The following is a 25343-nucleotide window of genomic DNA, read 5'->3' on the forward strand; positions in this document are numbered from 1 at the left end:
GGCATCGCGCCATCCCCCCACCGTCCGGCTCTGCACCCCGCGCCCCAGCTCCGCCCCAGCTCCGCGCCCCGCGTCTTGGCGTCCGGCTCGCGCCCCATCATCGGGCCCCGCATCCAGCCCCGCGCCCCAGCATCGCGCCCCGCGCCCCCCCACCGTCCGGCTCTGCACCCCGCGCCCCGGCTCTGCACCCCGCGCCCCAGCTCCGCGCCCCAGCTCTGCACCCCGCGCCCCAGCTCCGCGCCCCGCCCCAGCCCCGCGCCCCAGCATCGCCCCTCCCCCCCACCGTCCGGCTCTCCTCGGGCTGCGCCGGAGCCACCCGGGACTCTGCGGGGAGCATGGGCGGCCACCCGCGCAGAGCCGGGGTCCCGCTGCTCCCGCCGCTGCTGCTGCTGCTGGTGCTGCTGCCGCCAGGTAGGGGCGAGGGCGGGGGGCCCCCGTTTCCCCTACGGCCACCCCTCCACCCAGAGGCGCGGGGGTTACGGAGTGGGCGCCCCGGGCGTCGGTTCCACTGCGCATCCAGCCCACGCGCTCGTGCTACCAACAGATGGGGAAACTGAGGCCGGGGATGGCGGGAGAGGAGGCCGCTGCCACCTACGGGAGGGGCCATCGCTGCGATCCTGGGGCCGCGCCCCCCACGCCCGCCCCCTGCGGGTGGGAGAGGAGCCCGGGCAGGAGGAGGGCCCCGGCGCCAGGGGCTGGCTGACACCGCCTGGGCAGGGCTGAAGGGGGACGTGTCGGGGGACCTCCTGCCCCTCGCGGCTGAGGACCCCACTGTTTGGGGGCACAGCAGGCAAGACCATTCCAAGTGAGGCAAGCTGGCTTAGCCTTCCCAGGGATCCTGCCCTCCGACCTGCAAGTGGGAAGGCAGGCAGCTGACTGGCAGGCGCTTAGCAACCAAGGGGTGGCCTCCCCACCCCACCCCCCACCCCTCCATCCCCCTCTGGGGGGCGGTCAGGTCTTTGATGAGGCCGGAAAAAGATCCAGCAGGACCCGGGGTCCCACTCCCAGATCACGGAGCCACGGAGACGCCCAGCTTCTTAGAGGGCTGGGGGCCAACCCCCTGCAGGGTGCTGGGCAGGCTGGAGGGGCGGCGGCACCGGGGTGGGGCTCCAACAGCGGGGGACCAAGCCCTGGGCATGGACTGGCCATGGTGCTTCCTGGAAGTGGTGGCCATACCTGGGCTGCGTAGCAGGTGAGGGGAGTGCTGGCTCTCACCCCGGACCCCCCACTAGCAGCCCACCGAGTGGACAGAGGCGATGGATGCTCACAGGTAAAGAAACAAGTTCCAAGCTTACGCAGCCTCCAGGCAGCCGGGCAGGGTTTGCACCAGATCTACCCACCTTCCAGCCCAGGCTTGTGACCACGGTCTCCCCCTGGATGTGTGACCCCGGCTGTCTCATGGGCCTCAGTTTCCTTCTCTGTAACTCGGGGGGAGTGGGCCTCGTCTGAAGTTTGGAGCTCCACAGGCCCGTGGTGAGACCGTGGTGGGTGGTGTCCCTGGCCAGGGAAGGGTGACGGCTGCTTCCCTCAGGGGCCCTGGCCTCCGAGGCTGAGCACCGCCTGTTTGAGCGGCTGTTCGAGGATTACAACGAGATCATCCGGCCCGTGGCCAACGTATCGGAACCGGTCATCATCCAGTTCGAGGTGTCCATGTCTCAGCTGGTGAAGGTGGTGAGTGCAGAGCTGGGCGCGGCCGTGGGGTGTGGTCCTCCGCGGAGCCTTCCCCAGCCGCCTAGGTCTGTAGTCACGGTCACTGTCGCCTCCTCCAGGACGAAGTAAACCAGATCATGGAGACCAACCTGTGGCTGAAACAAGTGAGTGAGGGGCCTGGCGCGCTGCTGCCTCTAATGGTGACCGCTGCACCTGCTGCGCCACCGGGAGGACCGGCGACTGGCCCTGCGGGGGGCCCCCTGGGCTGGGGTCCCTGCACTGCTGCGTGGTCCCCCTGGCCGGGCCCTCAAGACCCCGGTGCCGCCTGGAGGGAGAGACCTCCACACACAGCAGACGGGCACAGACCTGCGCTGCTGTCCCCCGCCATCTCCTCCCCTTCGTGCAGGAACCGTTGTTCGTAGAATCAGATGCTGTCAGCTCCTTTGGTAGCGCGGGGGCAGGGGCTCCGGGCTCCCCTGTCAGAGCGAGGCCGAGAAACCGGCCCCCCACTTGCCCCACCCCTGGGGGCTCTGTCCGCACCTTGACCAGTGCCTCCCTGGACTCCTGCAACGGTCGCGGCCAGGAGGGTGCAGTGCCCCCCCACTGCGCCTGCCACCCCCAGCCTTTGCCCCGTCCCTTGTCGGGCCCCAGCGGGTTCACGGCTCCTTCCCCAGAACCCCTCCCACACCAGGCTGCTTAACCCCAAGGAGGGTTAGCGCCTGTCCTCGGGACTGGGGGGACATGTGCCCAGCCGCCCTGGAGAGCCACTCGGGCGTGTAAACCGCGGGCACTCAGGCACAGACCGGCCGGCCTGCGCCCACAGCGGCTACAAGACCCTGGTGATCCGTGCCGCTTGCCCTGGAGGTGGCTGGCACACTCAGCCCGAGCTGTCCCCCCAACCCCCGCATCCGCACCACGGAGATGGGGCCCCCGCAGAGGGAGGAGACTGTGTGGGCCCTGCCCCCTGCTCCCCTGCCCCTGCCGCCTCTCTGCAGATCTGGAACGACTACAAGCTGAAGTGGAACCCCGCGGACTACGATGGGGCGGAGTTCATGCGCGTCCCTGCGCAGAAGATCTGGAAGCCAGACATTGTGCTGTACAACAAGTGAGTGCTGGCGGCCCTCGGCCTGGGCCCTTTCCAGGGCGGCTGCCTGGATGAGTGCCGCAGGGATTTACTGAGCACCTACTGTATGCCCGGTGCCGGAGATACACACCCTGACTCCTGCCGCCTGCCACACCCGGGAGGGCAGTGTCCCAGGGTGCGGCCGGGGTGGGGAGCCGGCCACCAGGGCCCCCACCAGGGCCGATGGGCCCCGAAGGCCAGGACCACAGAGAGCCCCACACCCCTGCCTCTGGTGCCCCGCGTCTTGTAGGCTCTTCCTCTGTGGGTCCCAGCCTGCCCACCGTGGCACCTCCAAAACCAGCCTGAGCACCTGGCCGTGTCCACAGCTAAGCTGCGTCGTGGGCAAACATGTTCTGAGTTCAGGTTCTTTGTGCAGGATTAGCAGACGCTAAATATGTCGCAACCATTAGGACTGAAGGTATATTTCCGGCCGAATCCCACTTTCTAGTCGCTGGCTAAAAGAAGGGTCTTGCGCCACTCCACAGAGGGCCGTGGTTCGGCTTGGGTGTTTTTACTGGTTTTCCAAGGAAAAGCATCGCTCATCGAGGCTTCTTTCATACAACTTGTGTTTGTAGATGGAGTCTCCACACAACTGGGACACAAGAGGCCCTGCTGGTCTGCAGCACAGGAGCAGCCCCAGCAGCCTCCTGACCCAGGGGCCGCGGGGGAGGTGGCTGCGGCGTGGGGAACCATTGCTAACTAAGCTAGAATCAAGAAAATGTGCAAAAATTCTAATGTCATAATTTGAATGTTAGAGCTGCTTCCTTGCTGGCAGCCGTGGGCGAACAGCCGGGGGGCATCAGGGTATGAGCCTAACAAAGCTGGGCCTCGGGGAGACACTGCAGGTGGGGTGTGGCGAGGAGCAGAGGGCACAGGGAGTCTCCTGAGAGGGACCCAGCAGCTCCTGCCTCCCAGTTAGAGCTTGGGTTCACTGCATGGCCATGCACGGGACGTGCCCGGGGCCACGGCACCCTCAGAGGACACACGGGCACAAACGGTGATGAGCTCACGACTCACAGCAGCCCCTGTGGTACCAGGCAGGGGACATAAACCCATGGCCGAGCCCCGGCTTCCATGAACATCTCTGAAACGCTGACCCTGTCTTCGGGTACGAGGTGTCGCTGTGAAAATCTGTGTGCTCGGGTGAAGTTGGGTGGCCCTGCGAGGGGAAGGGACACCGACGGGCTCGCCGGGGCCACGCAGCGCAGCAGGACCGTCCCGGACATGCGGCTTCCCTCGCCCGAGCCCTGCCCCGGCCACGCGACAAGCTGTTTCCTCGGTCCCGGGACAGATCTGTTCCGCTGCGCTGGTCTTCCTCTCGGGCCCTTGTGCTCGCACCCTGAACTTCTCCGGCGGTGTCTCGATTCTTCTCTTGGGCTCTCGTTCCTGCTCCGTGTAGACGGTTGTCCCCTCCCTGGGTGCCCGCGGCCGTGCGCGCCATGGCGTCTTGCTGCTTTCGGGCTTTGCTTCTGGGGTGGTTTTGTTTCTCTCCCTGATTCTTTCCCCAGCCGCCGAGTCTCGATTCACCTGCTGCGCTCCAGCCACGCGCTTAGCCTCTGCTTGGCCGCTCCGTGGGCTCCCACTCGTGGCTTAGTGGCCTCAGCCTGTAAATCAGGTTACCCGCCTGCTCTGGGGCTACCCCCGGGCGCGGGCTTCCGCTTGGGGCTTGGAGCTTCGCGCGTGCACGCCTCTCGCACCGCAGCCCCGCCGACGCTCCTGCGCAGACGTGGCCTTTGCTGAACGTTGTGGACGCCTGGGAGCCTCTGGGCCGGGGGGGGGGCCTGGGTGGGCACGGCTGCCGTGCTGCTCCTCTAGCCTGTGAACATCTTCTTTCTCTTCTCAACCCGTTTCCGACTCCGTTTAACCGGGGTCCTACCCTAAGCAGCATTTTTCTCGGAGGTGGGTCTCTGTGCTCCGAGGAGGGAGTTTGGGGGAGACCTCGAGCCCGCAGCGGCCCCGGGGGCCTTGCCCGCAGGCCCTCTGTGCACCCCACCACCTTCTCGGTTCTCTGCAGGCCGGAAGCTGTGGCCCCATCTCACTGTTCCCCCTCCCAAGGCTTCTACACAGGTGGATTCTGTGTCTGGGGCCTGGGGACGCAGGACCTCCCTGTCCCCCACCCGGCCGGCCCCCCACGGTTGCAGGCAGGCCCCCGCGCTCGCTCCGGTCCCCACACTCCTACTCTGAAGCTGCTGGGGTTGCGATGACCTGACTTTGGGGACGTGGTCAGGGGGCTTTCCTTTGTCCTCCTGCTGCCTGTCTTCCCACTGCAGGGAATTCGGAGACAGTGTCCACACGGCTCGATGCCCTTCCCCCCGCGAAGCTCAGGCTCCCCTAGAGCAAGCCCTCGGGGTCGCGCACCCACCCGCCTCCTCTTCCCCTCGCAGGGCACCCGGACCCCTCCCACCCCGTCTCTTGCTGCCCGCTGGCTCCGGACACCCCGAGGCAGAGGCCATTTATTTTCAGGTCATTCTTTTCAGTCCCTGTCTGGCCGCTGCTGTGCCGCCGAGGCCTTGGTCTCCCCTGCTTGCTAGTGGCGGAGGCCAGAGTGCACGCTGCCGCCCGGCAGACAGGCCTTCGGGTCCGGATCCCCGGAAACAAGCAGAAACGGACACCAACCCCCAGGCACACTGATCCCTGGTGTTTGGCCTTTGGGCGCACAGGTGGTTTTGCAACCCCTCACTTGGGCCCCAGGCCCCGCGGGGTCAAGGCTCCGCCGCCAATTCTGGGTGGGACCCCCGGGGTCCCATGCTGGCTTCCCCTCCAGGAGGATGCGGGCGCTGGACTGGAGCGGGCCTGGGAGCCAGTGGTTTGGACTCTGGGCCAGTCTCGGCCGCAGCCCCTCTGCCGTCCACCCTGGGGTGGCCGTAGCCCCAGGGACAGGGTGGCTGCTTCGCCCCTAGGATGGGGGCCCGAGGCCATGGGTTTCGTTGAGCCTGGGCTCCGCAGGAGGTTGCCCTGGGGCCTCTGTCCTCCGGGGCTCCTCTCGGCCCCAAGCAGGCCTCGGGGGTCCTTCGGGAGGATGAGGCTGGCACCAGCGGCTCATGGAGCCAGAGCTGGGAGGAATGGCATAAGAAAGCGGGCACCGCACGGCAGGGAGCAGAGGCGGAGCCTTGGGGTCTTCACGGGGGCCACCAAGGCTCCGGAGATGGAGGCGGGGACTGGCAGGACGCGTCCCTCTGTCTCACGCGGTCCGGCTAAGGGACACGGAGCGCTCGGCTCTCCCAAAACGCCCGTTGTCCTCCTTCTAGCTCCCGAGGTGGAAGGGGTGGGTCCCTCTGCGGGGCTTGATGCGGAGCGCGGGGCCCTGGGGTCCCCCTGCAGGGCCCACTGCCCTGTCCCTGCGACTCGGTCAGTCGGGCTCTGTGTAGACAGGGGAGGAAGTGGGGGCAGCTCCGGACATGGAAGGCAGAGGAGCCCTAGTGCAGGATTTGAAAGACAAAGAATCAGAAACCGTGATTGTTGACCCAGAGGAGCCCTGGGGTGTGGGGGGTGGGGGTGGGCAGAGCAGGGTCACACCGGCGGGGAGTGGGCCCCACAGCCTGGCCTCACACGCCCGTGTGCACACGGGAGGTGCCTGCCGGAGCCCAAATGAGGTGTTGACCGGGTCCGAGGTCTAAGCCACGGCAGAAGGGGCAAATATCCCCAAGGTCTCCTGCCTCAAGGACGACATCCCCCCAGGTGCTTGTAGGGGAAGCAGACCCTTTATGGCACTTGGGAGTCCCAGTAAACATCGGAGTCTTGGAGGGCGCAGGGAGGTGCCCGGGAGTGGGTGGCTGGGTGGCGAGCACGCACAGGGTGAGCTCTCCCATGGGGCAGCTTTACAGGTGGCACCTTGCACCTGCCGCGGGCTGTATGAGAAGCTGGCCCGGGGCAGCAGTGGTAATGGCATGTGTCTCCGCAGTGCTGTCGGGGACTTCCAGGTGGATGACAAGACCAAAGCTCTCCTCAAGTACACGGGGGAGGTGACTTGGATTCCTCCCGCCATCTTTAAGAGCTCGTGCAAGATCGACGTGACCTACTTTCCATTTGATTACCAAAATTGCACCATGAAGTTCGGCTCCTGGTCCTACGACAAGGCCAAAATCGACCTGGTCCTCATCGGCTCCTCCATGAACCTCAAGGACTACTGGGAGAGCGGCGAGTGGGCCATCATCAAGGCCCCCGGCTACAAGCACGACATCAAGTACAACTGCTGCGAGGAGATCTACCCCGACATCACGTACTCGCTCTACATCCGCCGCCTGCCGCTCTTCTACACCATCAACCTCATCATCCCCTGCCTGCTCATCTCCTTCCTCACAGTGCTCGTCTTCTACCTGCCGTCCGACTGCGGCGAGAAGGTGACGCTCTGCATCTCCGTGCTGCTGTCCCTGACCGTGTTTCTCCTGGTCATCACCGAGACCATCCCCTCCACCTCGCTGGTCATCCCGCTCATCGGCGAGTACCTGCTTTTCACCATGATCTTCGTCACGCTGTCCATCGTCATCACGGTCTTCGTGCTCAACGTGCATTACAGAACCCCGACCACGCACACGATGCCCACGTGGGTGAAGACCATCTTCCTGCACTTGCTTCCCAGGGTCATGTTCATGACCCGTCCGGCAGGCAGCGACGGCCACGCCCAGAAGCCCAGGCCCTCGTACCACGCAGAGCTCTCCACCCTGAACTGCTTCCGCCGCGCCGAGACCAGAGGCTGCAAGGAAGGCTGCGCCTGCCAGGACGGCGCATGCAGCCACTGCCGCCACCGCAGGATAAAAATCTCCAACTTCAGCGCCAACCTCCCCAGGAGCTCCAGTTCTGAGTCCATCAGTGCCGCGCTATCCCTCTCGGCCCTGTCACCGGAAATCAAAGAAGCCATCCAGAGCGTCAAGTATATCGCCGAGAACATGAAAGCACAAAACGACGCCAAAGAGGTAAGATGTGTTACTCCCCTCGGCAGACGCTTGGCGTGGGTGACGTTAGAGCCGGGGCCCAGCGGGCTGCCCTGTCCAGGGAGCTGTCCCTGCATGTGCTGCATCCCTGCGGGCAGCGCGGCCCCGCCCAGGCCTGGCGGGACCCGGTTGCAGAGGAGCCGGAAAAGGGCGCTGGACTAGCCTCCTCCCCAGCCCTGGGCAGCCGCGTCCCAGGTGTCACTTTCCAATTCTGTTTGCCCCCCCTTAGGCATTGGCTGTATGCCTCTTGTCTTGTCTAGCAGAGGGCATGAGAGACAGAGTGAGCGCAACAAGGGGGTGGGGGGGGGAGAGGCAGGGGGAGGAGCAAATTCCCCGCACGGGGCTCGACCCCAGGACCCCGAGGCCCTGACCTGAGCCGAAGGCACCCGCTTCACTGACTGAGCCCCCAGCGCCCCAAGTACACGCCTCTTTTGTGTTATGTGTACACACCTGTCACCCTGAGCTGAGTAAGGACGTGGGGGTGGTTCCAGTGCCCCTTCCCCGTGACCCCCCACCATGACCGATCCTGACCCCCTGGACTCTGGTTACCTTCCTTGGACCTTATATAAATGGAATTGCACAGCACACATCCTCCCGCGTCTGACCTCCTTCCTTCAGCAAAAGGTCTTTGAGGTTTGTCCTGGTTGTTCCTGTTGTGTAACGTCCACAGCCGGGCTGGGCCGCGTGCTGCCGCTTCATCCCGCAGCTGCTGCACTTGGCCCTTCTGGTTTGGGGCTATTGTGAGGAAAGGCGCCGTCCGTGTTCCTACCCGTGTGCCCTGCTGAACATCTACATTCGTGTTCCTTGGACATACGTGAGCAGTGGGGTAGCCGAGGGCTGCGGAGAGATACCTTTAACCTCGGGGATACTGCGAGGTTTCCGGGTGCGGGGCCAGCAGGTACCCAGCCCCGGATTGTCTGAGAGCACCGGGACCGCACACCCCGACCCCAACACCTGTGAGCTGGTGCCTCCTTGCTGTTCCAGTTGGCTTCTCCCTGCTGAGTAGTGACTTTTTCAGACCCTTACTGGCCGTCTGTGTACTTTCTTTCGTGAGGCATCCCCTCACACTCTCCTGCTCATTGTCTTTAATTGGGTGAACTTGTATCTCCACAGATCTTACACGGAAACCAACGTCAAGTACTAGGAGGGAGGTTTTCTACTAATATTATACGTCCGGCTCCTCCTGACCCCTCTGTTTCCCCACGAGGTTATCAGAATCCTAATTTTCTAAGAAGCTCTGCTTTAAAATGAATTGGCTCTGCCTTAAGTTGCTTAGTAGCAAAGAGCTCATTGCCAGACCTCGGGGCCCGAAGCTCGGGTGGGTGATTAGCCCCAATGGGCCTGGATGACAGCCCCTCCCTGCCCGCTCTGGCCGGTGTGCAAGTGGGGGCATGAGGGGCCGCCTGTCCCCGCACCCCACCCACGAGTGCTGCGGTGACTATCACAGCCCCGCGTCTGGCCAACAAGGCCCGCACATGTTTAACTTCCGTGGGAGCAAGCGGTGGAGCCCAGTGCGAGGTCCTGAGACCTCTCCGAGGCTCATGGCGCTTGCGGGCGCTGCACCCTGCCCTGCCCTGCCCGCCCACCAGGCCCCAAGCAAGCCAGAAGCTTAGGAAGGATGCAGGTGTGTGGCCGTGGGTCGGGAGCTGCACCCTGGGCTCCCGCAGTGGAGGACACTTGGTAAAAGTGACACTAGAAGGGAAGCCGCTGCTGAGATGCCGGGAAGATAGGTCAGCGGCAAACTGGCAGCAGGGGGTCCCCCGGGGGGCGCCGTCCTTCCAGAAATAGCAGGAATCTGTGCAGCCGCACAGAGCCCGCAGGTGGTGGGTGCCAGCTCCCTGGGAGACTTCCTGTCCAGGGCCTGTGGTCCCCAGAACCTCACTGCAAGGCTGGGGCACGACTGTGCGCCCCCCCCCCCCCGCGGCTGCTTTTGGGATCACCGCGGGTTCGCACTTGGTCTCCTCAGTAAGGAGCTTGGTTGTATCAACCCTCCGGGTTGGGGCCCCCTGGACACGCTCTTGGTGGATGGTCCGGGAAACAGCGGCTCCAGGGGGCTCCGGGGGCAGCTGGGGGGGTTCGGGCGGCTCTGGGGGCAGCTCAAGGGGCAGCTCTGGCGGGGGGGGGGGGGGCTCCAATGGGGGCTCCAGCAGGGGCCTGCAGGGGGCTGGTGGGGGCTCCAGGGGAAGGGGGGCTCCGGGGGCAGCTCCAGGGGCGGCTCCAGGGACGGAGGGGGCTCCAATGGGGGCTCCAGCAGGGGCCTGGGGGGGGCTCCGGGGGCAGCTCGGGGTGGGGGCTCCGGGGGGCTCCGGGGAAGCTCCAGCGGTGGAGCCGTCCTTGCGGTCCGAGAGGTGCGCGTCGGCCTGCGCAGGGGTGTCCGGGGCTCTTGGTCCCGCCACCGCCCGCCTGCTGCTGGGGGAGGCGCGGGTCGCCCGTCGGTGCCGGTGCCGCGGGGCCCGCAGGTCGCCCCCTCCCCTCCCCCCGCGGATTCTTCCTTCCCGCCTGGTTCCTGCTCTGCGCCGCCGAGTCTGAACCCGGTCCGGAGCCCGGAGTCCTCACTGCTGGGCCCCCCCCGGCCCCGAGAGGCACCTGCGCCCGCCCCCGGCCCGCCAGGCGCCCTCAGCGCGCTCCCCCGACCCCTGCACCGCCCTCTCCGTCCCCCCCACACCCCTGCGCCGCCCTCTCCGCCCCCCGCACCCCTCCCCGCACCCCTGCGCCACCCCCCAGCCCCCCCCCCCCCCCCCCCGCACCCCTGTGCCGACCTCTCCGGGACCGCGGCTGAGCATTCAGGGACCACGCGCTTCGAGGCCTGAAACACTCATTTGTAAGGGCTCAGCTGGAGACTAAAGTCTAGACTTGACATTCTTTTACTTGAAAACCACGACAAGGCTGCTCCCCACCCCCCCCCATCGCGATGGAGCCTGAAGCCTCGGCCCAGCCCTGCCTCCCCGCCCCCGCCCTCACCCTCCTCGCAGGTCCCTCCTGCCCCCTCCCCTCACCCCTCCCCTACCTGCCCCCCCTCACTCTCCTCGCCGGTCCCTCCTGCTGGCTGTCCTATGTTTTCAGACTTTTCCTTGACTTGTCTGATTTGGTGCCGTGACCCTGTTTATTCTACTTTGTGTTTCTAATACTTTGTCATCTCCGCGGGTCTCATGTTTTATTTAAGTCCTTAACCTGTCTTGTGAATTTCCTTTCAACTGGTAGTTTGTGTCGGAGGCCCTGTAAAGTCACTTCTCCTGGGGGTTCAGCCATCCTTGCTGGGTTGTGTTTGGGGAGGCTCCAGAAGGCCCACGTGGCCTCAGACTAGACCAGGGCCCTTCAGAGGTGCCTCCTTCCCGCCGGGTGACCTTGTTGCTCAAGGGACGGCTTGGCCTCCTGACGTTTCGCCTCCGCCACAGTGTCATCCGTGCACCTGCCCCTCTGGGCGGGGTGTGGACAGGCTGCAAAGATGCAAGGCATGGGGGGTGAGAAGAGCACAGTCCAAAGCTGTCCCCAGCCCACCCTCGGGAGGCCCCACCTGGCCGGGAGCGGCCAGCCCCCAGCACACAAGGCTCCTCTTGCTTCTGGAATGTTCCAGGGCCAGGCTGAGAGAACCAGCCAAGATCTTGTGCTAGTTCAGCATCTTGCCTGATGTTCCTCTGTTATCATTAGTTCCAAAGTTTCCAGAAAACGGCCCGTATCATCATGCCTCCAAGACTCTAGCAGCTAGACAACAAGTTAGTTCGCAGCCGGCTCTTGGTGCAGCTTGTGCTCACGGGCTCTTGGTGCAGCTTGTGCTCACGGGCACCGGGTGCGGTCCGCAAACCGCTGTTAGAGGAGGATCCGTAGTCAGAGAAAGGTGGTCTATCAGCGTGGCGATCCTGAGGCATCGTCATGGTGCCACGTGCCAGCACGTCTTCTCACTCACCGCCCAGCGAGCACTGCTGGTTTTTACTATCTAAAGTCAACGAATTAACACAGAGTGCATTAGCTTCAGACGTCGGTGGCTCATCGAATACAGAGCTCCCGTGCGACCCAGCAACTGCGCTACTGGGGATTTACCCTGTAGACGCAGATGCGGTGATCCGAGGGGGCGCCTCGGCAGCAGTGTCCACGAGAGCCAGCCTGTGGGGGGAGCTGAGATGGCCTCCGACAGGTGGACGGATACAGATGCAGTGTAGATGGGGCATGACTCAGCCATCGGAAGAATGGGGTCTTGCCATTTGCAACGCTGTGGATGGAACTAGAGGGTATCATGCTGAGCGAAATAAGTCAGAAAGAGAATTATGGTTTGATTCATATGTGGAATTTAAGAAGCAAAACAGAGGAACATAGGGGAAGGGAAGGAAAAATAAAATCAGAGAGGCAGACAAACCACGAGAGGGTCTTAATCGCGGGAAAGAAACTGAGGGTCGTGGGAAGGGAGGGTGCAGGATAGAGGACGCTGAGTTCTGTTCGTACCTGCATTTTACAGACAAATCGAGGTGACGAGAGGTCACAATTTCTCAGACACTAGGATTGAAATCAGTGTCTGCTTCACCCTCTGCCTGCAGCCACCGGGGCGTAGCTGGCAGCGCAGCGGGGCGGGATCACAGGGTCTATTGTGCGTCTGCGGCACTTACAAGCCACAGTCTCAGGAATTCGAATGGACTACCTGGCAAACATGGCATTACAAGTCTAATTTTAGCTGAGGCTGTCTGCAGGGGCCCACATCTACTTCAGCTCATAAGAAAACGCTTGTCTCCTGTCTCCCGGCCCCATTTCACTGCACTTAATTAAATTACTAAATCACATGCTGCCTCTTTATTATGTGATTATTTCTTCAAAATCAGTTGATTCATGGGTTCTCTCTTTTTCAATTCAATTATAGTTTTCTTGCTTTCTGAGTTGTCTAGGAGTATAATTAACACACAATGCTCCTTCCTATTTCAAGCCTGAACCAAAGCTGCGTTATATGCTATTAGTCCTGCTTTCTTCCATCTCTTACTTTATTGTCAGCAATTATTTCTGATTCTCAGCCTCTCCGATCACTGCACAGAATTCTGTGATACTTTGGCCTCACAGGGGAAGAGGATCTTCGCTTGCTTGGACCTGGGGAGGGGCCGTGGGGATGACAAAGATGGCCTTGCCCCACTATGCTTCTTTTATATGGAAACAGATGCTCAGAGGAAATTAGTAACTAAAACTGGGTAAGAACAGTACCTGGAAGCGGTGGTAAATGACGGGTGGGTTGTTTCAGCTACTCTCACGAGGTCCAGGAGTCCTCCCACAGGGGCACAAGTCAATAACTGCCTTTATTAGCCTTATGAATTAGAAATCAGGTTAGAAAAAAATAATGTATGGGGCACCTGGGGAGCTCTGTTGGTGAAGCATCTGCCCTCGGCTCAGGTCGTGATCTCGGGGTCCTGGGATCTAGTCCTGCATTGGGCTCCCTGCCTAGCGGGGACTCTGCTTCTCCCTCTCCCTCTGCCCCTCCCTGCTGTTTGTGCTCTCTAAGAAATAAAATATTTTTTAAAAGAAAGAAAAAAAATAGATTATATATGTTAAGAAATTTGTAGGTTTTTTTTTTTTTTTTTTACAGAAAGCCCTATATCCAATGTGGGGCTTGAACTCACAACCCCGAAATCAGGAGCCACAGGCCCTATGTGGCTCTACCCGTTGGGCCAGCTGAGTGCGCTGGAAACTCGCTGATCCCAGCAGAGTAGCCGTGAATAGTTTACACGTGTTTCTCGCAGCGCACGAGGAGAAACGTGAGGATGGTGGCGCTCCTCAGACCCCACTAGGACCCGAGGTTTCTCGCGTGTTGGCGGCAGGGCGGCTCTGCTGCCGCGTGTGTATCCGATGCTCAGTACCGAAACCCTGTTCACTCTGCCTTCCTGTCGTGCTTTATTTTTTCCTCTTTCACAGCGTTTATTTCTGTTTTTCAGATCCAGGACGACTGGAAGTATGTTGCCATGGTCATCGACCGCATTTTTCTGTGGGTTTTCATCCTGGTGTGCATTCTGGGCACCGCGGGGCTGTTTCTGCAACCCCTGCTGGCCAGGGACGACGCCTGAGCGCCCAGCGCTTGCTGGGGGCCGTTCTCGTGGGGGGGATGGGCGGCTCTCCCGTGGGGAAGTGCACGGATCCGCGGCTGTTGCCATCTTCATCCTCTCTGGGCGCGCAGGTCCTGGTGGGACACACCGTGGCGCTGCCACGCAGTCCCCCCCCCCCCCCCCCCCCCCGCGCCCAGGTGCTCGGCTTGTAGGACCTCGCCTACCTTGCCCCACACGAGCCAACGCGCAGGGTCTGTCCTTCTGTGACCAGCCTATTTCATGGATCAGAATGTCCTCAAGGCTCCGCCGTGTCGCAGCAGGTGTCAGACGTCCTTGTCTCCAAGGCTGAGGACGCTCCTGCGTGTGTAGCGGCTTCGAGGGCCACTTGGGCGGCTCCGCAGTGCGGCTGCCACCGGTCGTGCTGCTGTGAACCGGCCGGACAGGGACGTGTTGGAGGCCCTGCCTTCCGTTCTCTGGGGTCCGTGCCCAGCCGTGGATTGGCTCCCGCAGTAACCCTATTTTTAACTTTTTGCGGAAGTTAAAGTTAAACAGCCTCCTGTTTTGCACCGTGGCTGCACCATGTCGCACTCCCCGAGGGCTCGGTCCCCGCATCCGCATCAGCACTGGTTCCCTGATAACAGCCGACACCTCCCTGCGGTTTTGATTTGCATTTACGTGATGATGAGTCACGCTGAGCATCCTCTCCCGTGCCTGTGGGCTGTGTGTCATCTTCTTTGGAGAGATGTCGTCTGTTCAGGCCCTTTTTCATTTCTCAACTGAGCTGTTTGGGTTATTTTGTTAAGTTTTAGGAGTTCTCTAATTATTCCAGATGCTAACCTCCTATCAGACATGTGGTTTGTAAATATTTTCTCTCACTCTGTGGGTTGTCTTTTCACCCTGTGGAGTGTCTTCTGATGCACAAAATCTTAAATTTTCATTAATTCCAGTTTGTCAGTTTTTTGTCACCTGTGCTCTTTTGTGTCACATCCAAGAAATCACTGCCAACTCAAGTGTTGTAAAGAATTTCTCCTGTTTTCTTCCAAGAGTTTTATTGGCTTTCTCCCATCTCCTATCATCAAGCTACCAGCATTGTTTGTGGCATTTCAAGGTTTGCTTATTTATCCAGTTGTCTAGATTTTATCAAAAAGGATTCATGCAGGAAAAACGTCAAGCGTATTTATTATAGATGAATGAAAATTTAAGCAGCCTTTTTGGTAAAGAAATGTCAAAATACAGTTTTTCTGCAATGTTAAGTAGTATGCTCTACTACAGAATATGTAAAAGTGGCCTAAATAAGAAAACCGTTTCCGTGTTTGTAGTGAGTGGTTGAGGCCTAACTGAACAGGAAAACTTGTTCAGAAATGCGAGCCTCTGTTTGGGTCAGTATCACAGGTTTCCCGAGGGTTTTCTTGGGTAGCTGCAATCTCCTCAAAGTTCGGGACTATTTCAGCAACACCCCGCCTGCTGCCTCCGGGACCCCAGCACCCCGGTCCGCCGCGCCCCACCACGGAGCCTGCGCCCCTAGCCCGCATCGGCCCTGGGGCCTGCGTGTGAGGAGCTGGCCTGGCGTCGCAGTCACGGCCGGCAACGCCCTGGCCAGCAGTTCCCGGCCTGGGCTGCACCGGTGTTTCCGCCAGATAGTGCGGCGCTCGAAGGACTGTCCTGTACATCGTGGGACCTTCAGGCCCCCCGGCCTGTGCCCGCTAGACGCCAGTGACACGGCCCCGGTCCCCTGCCGGTCGGGCAACCAAAAATGTCTCCAAAACCCAGGTGTCCCCTGGAGGGCAAAACTGCCAGATCGAGAACCGCTGCCGTGGAGCCTCGTGTGCTGCAGGCGGCGGGTGAGCAGGCGCCACGAGGAGGGGGGCTTTGCGGAGACCAGCTCGATCTCCCCCTCAGTCATTCTGATGCTTTGGCTGCAGAAATAAAACTGACGAAATTGCAGGCGGCTGTGACTCGTGTTTCAGGAGGTCAGAGGGAGATTTCTGTAAAATGTGTTTCCTTACAGAACCTTAAATAACAGTACCGCGGACTGAGGAGGCACCAGGGATAGATAGCTACCGGGCATTCACACTCCTCAAACCGAACGATCACTTGTGAAATGACCGTGAGCGTGTGCCTGGGATCGAACACAGGGAGGAGGCCCGCCTCTGCCTTCCCGCGTTGGCTCGCCCCCGGACGGCTACCACTAGACAGAAGGCACTGGTTCTCTCCGGAGCTAGGAGCTGCGTCAGAGGCAGCAGCGCTTTCATCTGTGCTCTCCCCGGCCCAGCGGCTCGCGCCACCGAGATGCAGAGTCTGGCTCCTTCGCCTGGGACGGACCGTCCGTCCTGAGGACGGTGACGCAGTGAGAGGCCGAGGCTGTGACCTCTGCAGGCCCTCGCAACCGGAAGGCTCTAGCGCTGCTACTGTTGGGACCACGGAATCCCACGTGTAGCGAGGTGCTTCTACCACCTAGAAACCACCTTTCATCTCGGAGGATGGCTTCTTCACAGTACAATTTGATAGTATCCATAGACTTTTCTTTTTTTAAGTTTTAAAACTGGGATTCACTTAATTGCAGAGGACTGTTCTAAGATGAAGAATACAGAAATGCTACAATTTATACAGAAGATGATTAATTGTGGAAAATGTAGACAAAGGGCTTGGAATTAATGTTAAGGAGGTATTAGCACATGTCCACAGGGGTTGTCTATTGTATGATTTTGTAATGGACAGCAAGCTACAAAAATAATACAATAATTGTTCAGTTGGAGCAGCTAAGGAAAAAAGTAAGCCTTAAAGGAATTCCCATTTTTGAAAATGTCAGTCATAGAAACTCAGCATCACATTAAGTCGTGATCAAACCACGTAGCTCGCTTACTGAGCACAGCAGCAGAACCCACGCCGAAGGCCGGCCGCTCCCCACGGATACAGGACAGAGACTTAAAATGTGTACCTTTACCAAACGCAGGAAAAGCTCTGAAATCAATCTCCAAATGCAACCGGAGTTTTCTGACACAATCAAAAGATGAGCTTCACTTTTGATTACAAAGGGTGTTATTTGCCATGATCCACATGTGATTTTCTCACTAGCACAGTTCATATACTCTCCTGCTATTTTTGGACCAGATGTGGAGTCAGCAAGTGCTTCAGTCATGCAGGTAAAATGTTCCAGTGGACAGTCTATTAAGATAAACCTATGTTAGCAACTGTTACTCTGCTAAGGCTGCCATCCAATTTTAGGCACAATTTACATTTTCTAACTTTATAGTGTCCACAGCTACGTATGCCTTTGGTAACTACGGCCCCTTGGGAAGCATCACTTATTTGCATCTCCAATGTGAACCGGGACTATGATGTTTGCCCACTTATAAATAACAGGGACGAAAAGCCCAAGAGATCCAACCACTGAAACCAGAAGAAAAGTCCACAGAAACATCCGATCAAGCACCTGCGCTATGAATTTCCAATCTTCAACGACCTGTTGCAAAAAAAGAAAAAAAAAAACCACACATACATTAAATACATGATTTAAAATTGCGCGATTACCCTAAGATACTACACACGAGGTTAGAGGCGAGATGAGTTTCCACTTCGCAGCAGTGAAGAACCCTGCGCTCAGCTCGAGGACACACTTCCCGGCAGGGACTCCACAAGCTTTCAGACATGCCACGCAGTCTATTAATTCACACTTGGATTTGTCATAGATTACAAGTGGCATATTTTGATAGATTTTTAATAAAAATCAGGAATATACTACTTATTTTATAATAAACTAAAATCTCTTTGATTCTTATTATATAGTTATTTCTGTTATTTGTTCTTGCCCACCGCTGTGTACTTATTTTAGTTTTCAAAGAGAATCCAGCCTGAACCTAATTAATTTCAAGCCAAATTAAAAGTTGGTTCGGAATAATAACTATTAGCGGTTAATCTTCTTCCCCACCCCACAACCTGCATTATTTAGTTTTGGATTCCCTGGGGGTCATTTTAATCTAAACTCATGAATTCAGATCTGCCGGCCTGGACCTCACTTCATCCCTCATTTTGCAGCCTGAGCAGGAAGCGAGCTCCGCAGTTGTGAGCGACCTCAAGGGAAGGGCAGACAGACCAGCCCCTGAGCTCCAGGGACTGCCCTCACCCCTGCCTTTGTGAAGCAGGAGGTCCCCCACGGGAGCTCCGCCCCCCAGTTGTGGGATAATGTGGACTTCAGGGGGCTGTAAACACTCTACTTTCCCTGAAAATAAAATCTATTTACTGGCTCCAGGGGGATGGGCCCTGGCCCTTATGCATAATAACACTTTATAGACATTCATTAAATCCCATCTCAGGGGATCCCTGCGTGGCTCAGTGGTTTGGCGCCTGCCTTCGGTCTGGGGCGTGATCCTGGAGACCTGGTATCGAGTCCCGTGTTGGGCTCCCTGCATGGAGCCTGCTTCTCCCTCTGCCTGTGTCTCTGCCTCTTGCTCTCTCTGTGTCTCTCATGAATAAATAAAATCTTTAAAAAAAAAAAAATCCCATCTCAATCCAAATCATTATTCAACTAACACCTATATGTTTTAAGTCTCCATCGATCGCTTCAGACCTCATAAACTAATCATACTACCATGAAATAGAAACTTTGTAAGTCCACAAGCATTAAAAGGTTTTCAGAAATATATGTCTATATGTTCCTTCTAGGGGAGGGCTGTGATTTTACCAGATTTGCTTTGATGCTTCCCACACCTGCTACAAATTTTTCCATTTAAAAAAGGCTTCAGAAATGAGAATTCAGATAATTTTCATGGGAATATTCAAAACAGATTCAATTATAAAAACACTAGGTTTGGGATCCCTGGGTGGCACAGCGGTTTGGCACCTGCCTTTGGCCCAGGGCGTGATCCTGGAGACCCAGGATCGAATCCCACGTCAGGCTCCCGGTGCATGGAGCCTGCTTCTCCCTCTGTGTCTCTGCCTCTCTCTCTCTCTCTCTCTCTCTCTCTCTCTGTGACTATCATAAAAAAAAAAAAAAAAAAAAAAAACACTAGGTTCATAGCTTCAAAAAATTACACAAGAGAAAGAATAGTGACAAGACTGAAATTTGACATTTTGAAAGAAAATCTAATTACATTAGTAGAATGTATTCATGTTCAATTCTTATATTTTAAATCTTTTTTTTATATTTTAAATCTTAAATAAGAAGTCAATGAGTTATCTTTCCCTAATAAAGTTTTATGTGAATTTTTATTTTTAAGCAAATTAAGCATACTCTTAAGCGCTGTTACTAAGCTTCACATGAACACTTTGACATATGATAGATGACACCGAGAATACCTGACTGCTTTTAATTTCACTGACATTCTCTTGTAAATGAACAACAAAAAGACATATTCTAGAAAAAAAATATCTCGGTGATGTTTATAAAGCCTACACGAGGCTCACTCATTAAAAAATAACTTGTGATAAATGATCGTGCCAAGTTGTACCTCCGGATTGGCACAGACTCAGACACAAGGTAGGTAAGTGAAAGCAACCCCGCAAGACCACGGCGGGATTGTTACTCCTCTACACGGTAGGAGCAGCTGGGGGACCTGGGAAGCGAGGCCTGGGGACGCCCCCGCGGGTGACGAGGCCAAGCTCTCCGCCGGCAGCAGGCCGCACCCCCACCCTCGACCCGAGCCACCAGCTCCCCGGCCTTGCAGGCGCACGAGCATCCGTAAGCACCACGTGTCACAGACCTCACGGACGTCGTTCTCCTTCCTGACGTGCCTGGTGATGTAGCGGATCGAATCAAGCGCGGCTTCCAACGTGTTTCTCGGAGCCCCCGGGCTCCCCGCGCCCCCGGTCCCCGCCTGGGCGAAGTACCTGTCTGCGTGGCTTCTCATGCAGAGCACCTTGGGGAGCTTGTGGAGAAAGATCTTGCGCACCCAGGGTGCCATGGCGTCGTGCGTCGAGGAGGAACGGTGGTGGATGTTGATGGCGAAGACGGTTACCATGATGGACAGAGTCACGAAAATCATGGTGAACACCAGGTACTCTCCGATCAGGGGGATCACTTTGGAAGATGAGGGTATGATCTCCTCGATCACCAGCAGGAAGACAGTCAGAGAGACCAGGACTGACGTGCAGAGGCAGATCTTCTCGCCCTCGTTGGAAGGGAGGTAGAAGACCAGCACTGTTAAAAACGAGAGCCCGATGCAGGGTATGATGAGGAACAAGGTGTAGAAGAGAGGCAGACGCTTGATCACAAACGAGTACGTGACATACGGGTACCAGCAGGCGCTGTCCGTCCTATTCCCTCTGCTCCCGGTGGCGCTGACAATCTCCCATTCTCCGTTGTCGAAAAAGTCTCTCTTGTCCACGTCTTGGTCCTCCAAGATGATATCGACCTGTGATCCATCGTAAGTCCAGGAACCAAACTTCATGGAGCAGTTTTGGACATCAAATGGGAAAAACGTGACATCTATGGTACAGGAGCTCTTGTAGTTCGCGGGGGGCGTCCAGGTGACTGTGCCGTCGTACCTGACCACCGCTTTCGTGCTGGTTCCTTCAAAACGGCCGTCGGCACTGAAATAAACACACGCACGTGACAGCACAGAGACCGGGGAGCCCTGGCAGGCCCGTCACAGGCTGGGGGGTGGGGGGGAGCCCAGCCAATGAGATGCTCTGTAGGTTGTGATGCAGGAGATACACCCGCTGCACGTAGGGGACCCTGTCTCACGGCCGTCTTCCCTAAATAGACAACCCTCCTAGACCTGGACTCCTTCCACATGGACCCCATGACTGATGATCACACCTGTACTTCACAGGACCATGAGATTTTAGAGGCCGAAAGATTTCCCTTTACTCACAAAACATAGTTCGGCTATTTGAACAATAGGATAGCAGCCAGCTGCTGAGTCCACGTGCCTCGACGCCCCACACGGCGCTATTCCCCGCCAACAAATACTGGGTGCTTGCTGCCTGGGCAGGGAAGAGCATCAGTGCTCAGCCGTGCCTCTAAGCCCCGCTGCCCCGCGAACTCATGTTCTGGGGAAGTCTACCGACACAAGATTTCTTTGAAATATTGTTTATCCTAAAACTCATGTGGCTTTTGCTAGACTCATGTTTATGCAAAAGTGTCTTCAGGGGCCTGGAGTAAGGTGATGCTCTGGGAAACTATGTCCTCTATGACCTTACAGCCTCTTGCCTCTTAACATACGGAGAAGTGTGCAGGGAAACGGTATTTAGAGATGAATATTTCTACACAGCATTTGCTCTGTCTTCATGCCAAGTGCGTTCTTGCAAATACTCCAAAGTGCTTTAGGGTAAGCACAAATTCCCAGATTTGCTCTGGGGTGATCCTAGAAAAACTGAAACTCGATCCCAGAATTATCTGTTCTCCAAGTTAAAAACCATCCTGAAAATAGACATGGGTAGGACACCTATAAAGATGAGTGCACACCCCCCGTCACTGGATAATTACAATACAGTATTTAAGCAAAATTAGAAGCACATTTAAACATAAAGTGTGACCTCAACTATTTTTTTAAGTATCCCCAAATCTGGAAGGTAATCTGCCCAATATTTGGTCTGTTAAGTAGGAGGCTGAACAGAGATGCCAGGCTGCCCGTGTAAACCCCACCCCGCCACATGCAACTGTGTGATCTTGGACAAGGGCACAACACCCTCCCTCTCCTGTTCCTCATCCCTCAAAAACATTATTTTCACAATAGCAATGGGAATCCAATAAAGCACACGGCCAGGAACTGGGATGGGGTAACAACCCCAAGGGCTGGGATAACGGGACTGATTAGGGGTGACACCCCCCAACTTCCATACACTGTTCTGCGCTTTCCAGATGGTTCACAAGTTTTAAAAATCAAAGGACAAAAGAACACCTCAAAAGGGGGGTGAGGATCCACAGACCCTATTTGCAGGTTCGCAAAACACATAAGATCAAGTCATTTGATCTTACAGCTGGACGGTTTTCGAAAGGAAGAATCACTAGTGCCTAATAGAAATACAGTTTTCCTCTAAAAGCATAAAGCGGAATTTGGAATATGACTTACTTATCAAACAAAACGATGTCTGGGGTCCAGAGGGAGTCAGAAGGGACGCGTATCACTTTTATTCCTCCGTAGTCACCAGGGCGCCATCTCAGTTTCACGTCCGTCCACTCCTTCAGAACAAACACGACAGCCTCAGCTGCCGATTGCAATGACATCGACCGTGAAGCATAGTAGAAACTATGCTTTTTGCCAAATCCAGAAATTCCAGACATAAAAGCATCTCTACTCGCCCTAGAGAAAACTCAGCTCCGTGTCTTTGTTGAGTGTGGAAGCACAGCCCCCCTCCAGTGTCTGCAGCCTTGGTGCTGGGAGACACAGATGAGGACCGTGGTGGGGGCGGTGGGGGGGTGCTCACAGCCGTGTCACCTGCTCCCCTCCCCCCGAGGACACACCCAGGGCTCTGGCCTGGCCACGGAAGAGCCGGCTGCAGTGTCCTTGGCTGGACGGGTCCATGCCAGGGGAACGGGACTCATCACACCCTCCACAGAGGTGAACACCTGTCCAGCCTCCACACAGGGACATTCTGTGATCATGCGAAGACGCACCCCCACAAAAGGGGGTGTGCCTTTTGGGAGTTAGGGTCGGGGAACCAGTAGTGGGTATTAACTTAGGGCTGATAAAGGAAGAGCAAAGGGAAGGACACAGCAGCACCTGAGTACAGAGGTCCGATGGCCCAGAGGAAAAAGGAGCCCTTCTTACAAAAGGGACTACGTGCGTAAGAATAATTGATTGCCTGTTTCCGTCTCACTCCAAGTAAGCGCCACAATCCTGGCAGCGGCCCAGGTGCTTGCTAAACCGGGGGCCTCCCCCTGCTTCTCTGACCTCCCCACAGTTGACTCACCTCTACCCACACTGGCCTGCTTGCTCCTCCTTCAACACACCAGGCGCACGGCAGCCGCAGGGCCTTTGCACTTGCTGGCCCCTCTCTGCCTGGATCGCTTCTCCCTGAGATACTCGCATGGCTCATTCTTCTCCTTGCTCAGACATTACCTTCTGAGTGATGCTCTCCCCAACTGTGCTGGTTAAAAGTACATCTCTGACACTACCTCGCCCTCGCTCCCAGTGAGCTTTCCTCCGAGCTTGTCAGCGTTAAGGTACAACACAGCCTCCTAGCTCCTTTCCCCCACGAGACAGACATTCCCGGGGGCCAGGACTTCTGCCCGGGAAACAGCGCCTGCAGGACAGCAGCCACCCCAGGACTCCCTGGTCGGATACGAGAGCCTCTGGCATCCTGTCCGTCCGCCAGACCACCTGCTTGTGTTTCTGAAAATCCTACAGTCGCAGCACCAGTGACCGCGCGGGTGACCTTTTGAATTTTATACACACCTGCTTCAACCAGACGTTTGTTGTCATTAACTGATTTTTCTCATCCTGTAAAACAAAAATTTAAATAAGGCTGATTTCAAGTACAGAAACAGTGATGCTTTAAATAAGGATTTTCAGTTTCCTGCACACACCCCCATCCACACCGTACCTACATCCTGCTCATCGATGCAGGTCTCTGGAAAAGCAGCATCACTTTTCCAGCCTAATTTCACATTTTCCTTTCAACATGCTCTGTATTTCAGATAAACTGCCCTGCAGGACACGCTGGCATCTTGGATGGAACGTTCAGGGACTCAGCTACTCTACGTCCTCAAACCCGAGACATGGTCTAAGGAACAAGCACAGCGTCACCGCGCACTTGGCACTCGAAGGAAGAAGCGGACAGCGAGTTGTGAATCGCCGTGAACTACGACACACGCGGTGATTGCAGAAGAGGCGAAATGGGGGAAGGGGCCGGAGTCACACCCGTTCCCGCGTGTCCCCAGGCTGGAACCCTGCAGTGTTCTGTGCCCCGCCGAGCACAGGGCCGCATCGCTGACCTTGGCCGAGCTGAGGTCACTGCCCTGCGCTTGCACGGCCACTTTCCTGGCGAGCTGGGGTCTCAGCCACTTGCTGCTCACACCTCCCGGATGGAGCTTTGCTGAGACCGGCTTGTCACTGAGCTTTCGAGGCCTAATTAAAGTGACATCACTTCCGTCATTTTCCCTGAAATACCACGGAGCCAGTGGGACCAGTACAAGACCAGGTGATCGCCGGGTGCCAACCACAGACACCCACTGGCAGGACGGAACACCGGGTGGGGACATGCACAGCAGTGGGCGCAACCCATAGGCTGGGAGGGAGGATAGGGCTTCAGACGGCCCAGGGCCTGGCGGGACGCCTTCCATAGCAGGTGGGCGGCCCAGGAGAGGAGCGGGCAGAGGACAGAGGCCCTGAAGTCCAACTCGGGAACAATCTGGGGAGTGCAGCGTGGGCGTCACTCTTTCACGATGGTTCCAAAGGTCACCTGTCCTTGGAGAGGACCTGGGGGGACCCCCGGGGTGGCTCAGCGGTCGAGCATCTGCGTCCGGCTCAGGGCGTGACCCCGGGGTCCGGGGATCGAGTCCGCATCGGGCTCCTGGAGGGGAGCCTGCGTCTCCCTCTGCCCGTGTCTCTGCCTCTCTGTGTGTGTCTCTCATGAATGGATAAATAAAATCTTTAAGAAAAATTGTTTTAATTAAAAATAAAAGGAAATGACCTGGAGATTTTATCTAGTGCAGTTCCTTCATCACACAGATAGAGGAACCAGCCCAGGGGGGGAATGTGTGGAACCGCCCCGGCTGGTGGGAACCGGTTAGAATGGCAAGCTCCTGAGCTTAAGCCCCACAGCAGCGGCCCTACTGTCTGCCCCAAAGTCACACAGCATCAGAGTGAGTGCCGACTGCGCAGCATACCCCCGGGGCTAAAGCCCTAAATGCAGTCATGAATAACGGGGAAAGTTCTGGTAAACCTCTTACCCATGATGCCACAAGGCAGCAGGTCAGCTTTGAGAATCTAATGAAAACGATAGACCTTTTCCCCAGAAAAATGTGAACGCACACAAATTGTGCACCAGAGGCTAGGACCCAGTCGGCACCCGTGTCCTCCATGGGAACACAGATAAAGGAGTGATGCCTAAGTTCACAACTGGCCCCAAATGTGGGGCACAGCCCGACGCAAGGAGACCTCAGGTCCCAAGCATCTGTTACGTGTCAGCACCACGTACGATGGGACACAACCCAGAAGTACAAATGCAGGGCTGTCCCCAGGACACGGCGCCGTTGGCAGAGAAGCCACTGGGTGAAGGGGGGAGTGGGGGGGGCGCAGGGCGATGGTTTTGTGACCTGACGGTAAAGTCAGCAGCCACCAAATTCAGGCATTTGTCATTAATAATACAAATACACTCGTCATTTATAAAAGGAAATAATGGGAATTAACTTCTGCCAACAATAGAATATTTAAATAAGTCATAAACGGAACGTCGGATAGACATTAAAATTATATTTATGTATGAAGATTATGGAACGAGGCAGGCAACGCTCTTAATGTGACAAGAGGAGAGAAATGGGTGCTGGGCGGTGTTGACCACTAGACCGGGCACCTGAGGCCAATAGGACACCGCGTGCCCACAGTGGAATTAAGACTGTTTTTATTAATTTTTATTTATTTATGATAGTCACAGAGAGAGAGAGAGAGGCAGAGACATAGGCAGAGGGAGAAGCAGGCTCCATGCACCGGGAGCCCGACGTGGGATTCGATCCCAGGTCTCCAG

At 57.1% G+C, this 25343-nt stretch overlaps 2 protein-coding genes across 7 annotated transcripts in view; one reads left to right on the forward strand and one right to left on the reverse strand.

Moving 5' to 3' along the window:
- The first annotated feature begins 255 nt into the window (after positions 1-255).
- CHRNA3 (cholinergic receptor nicotinic alpha 3 subunit) lies at positions 256-24295 on the forward strand. Of its 2 annotated transcripts, none has more exons than XM_072775604.1 (6): positions 256-411; positions 1532-1671; positions 1770-1814; positions 2646-2755; positions 6675-7686; positions 23296-24295. In XM_072775604.1, the coding sequence occupies exons 1-6, from the start codon at positions 336-338 to the stop codon at positions 23383-23385; spliced, it is 1473 nt and encodes a 490-aa protein (XP_072631705.1). In that variant the 5' UTR covers positions 256-335; the 3' UTR covers positions 23386-24295. The 2 variants fall into 2 exon arrangements, with proteins under 2 accessions (XP_072631705.1, XP_072631704.1); XM_072775603.1 differs by lacking the exon at positions 23296-24295 and adding an exon at positions 13608-17493 and having other exon boundaries at positions 259-411.
- Positions 10789-25343, reverse strand: part of CHRNA5 (cholinergic receptor nicotinic alpha 5 subunit) — a 40311-nt gene continuing 25756 nt past the window's right edge. For 3 of the 5 annotated variants that reach the window (XM_072775615.1, XM_072775611.1, XM_072775614.1), the window contains exons 3-6: positions 23054-23098; positions 21728-21837; positions 19415-20243; positions 10789-17178 (exon numbers count right to left, since the gene is read on the reverse strand). In XM_072775615.1, the coding sequence (XP_072631716.1) occupies positions 17017-17178; positions 19415-20243; positions 21728-21837; positions 23054-23080 (1128 nt within the window). In that variant the 5' untranslated portion in view covers positions 23081-23098 and the 3' untranslated portion in view covers positions 10789-17016. The remainder of the gene's footprint in view (positions 17179-19414; positions 20244-21727; positions 21838-23053; positions 23099-25343) is intronic. The other 2 variants (XM_072775612.1, XM_072775613.1) reach the window with 2 other exon arrangements.

This window comes from Canis lupus, chromosome 14 (assembly GCF_048164855.1).
Source record: "Canis lupus baileyi chromosome 14, mCanLup2.hap1, whole genome shotgun sequence".
In the NCBI taxonomy this organism is placed as follows: domain Eukaryota; kingdom Metazoa; phylum Chordata; class Mammalia; order Carnivora; family Canidae; genus Canis; species Canis lupus.

What these genes read in the sequence shown, in the direction of transcription:
- CHRNA3 (XM_072775603.1), top strand. Translation starts at nt 336, where the DNA reads ATGGGCGGCCACCCGCGCAGAGCCGGGGTCCCGCTGCTCCCGCCGCTG. An exon ending in GACATTGTGCTGTACAACAA is followed by an intron (nt 2,756 to 6,674) that starts GTGAGTGCTGGC and finishes GTGTCTCCGCAG; the next exon opens with TGCTGTCGGGGACTTCCAGG. An exon ending in CACAAAACGACGCCAAAGAG is followed by an intron (nt 7,687 to 13,607) that starts GTAAGATGTGTT and finishes TCTGTTTTTCAG; the next exon opens with ATCCAGGACGACTGGAAGTA.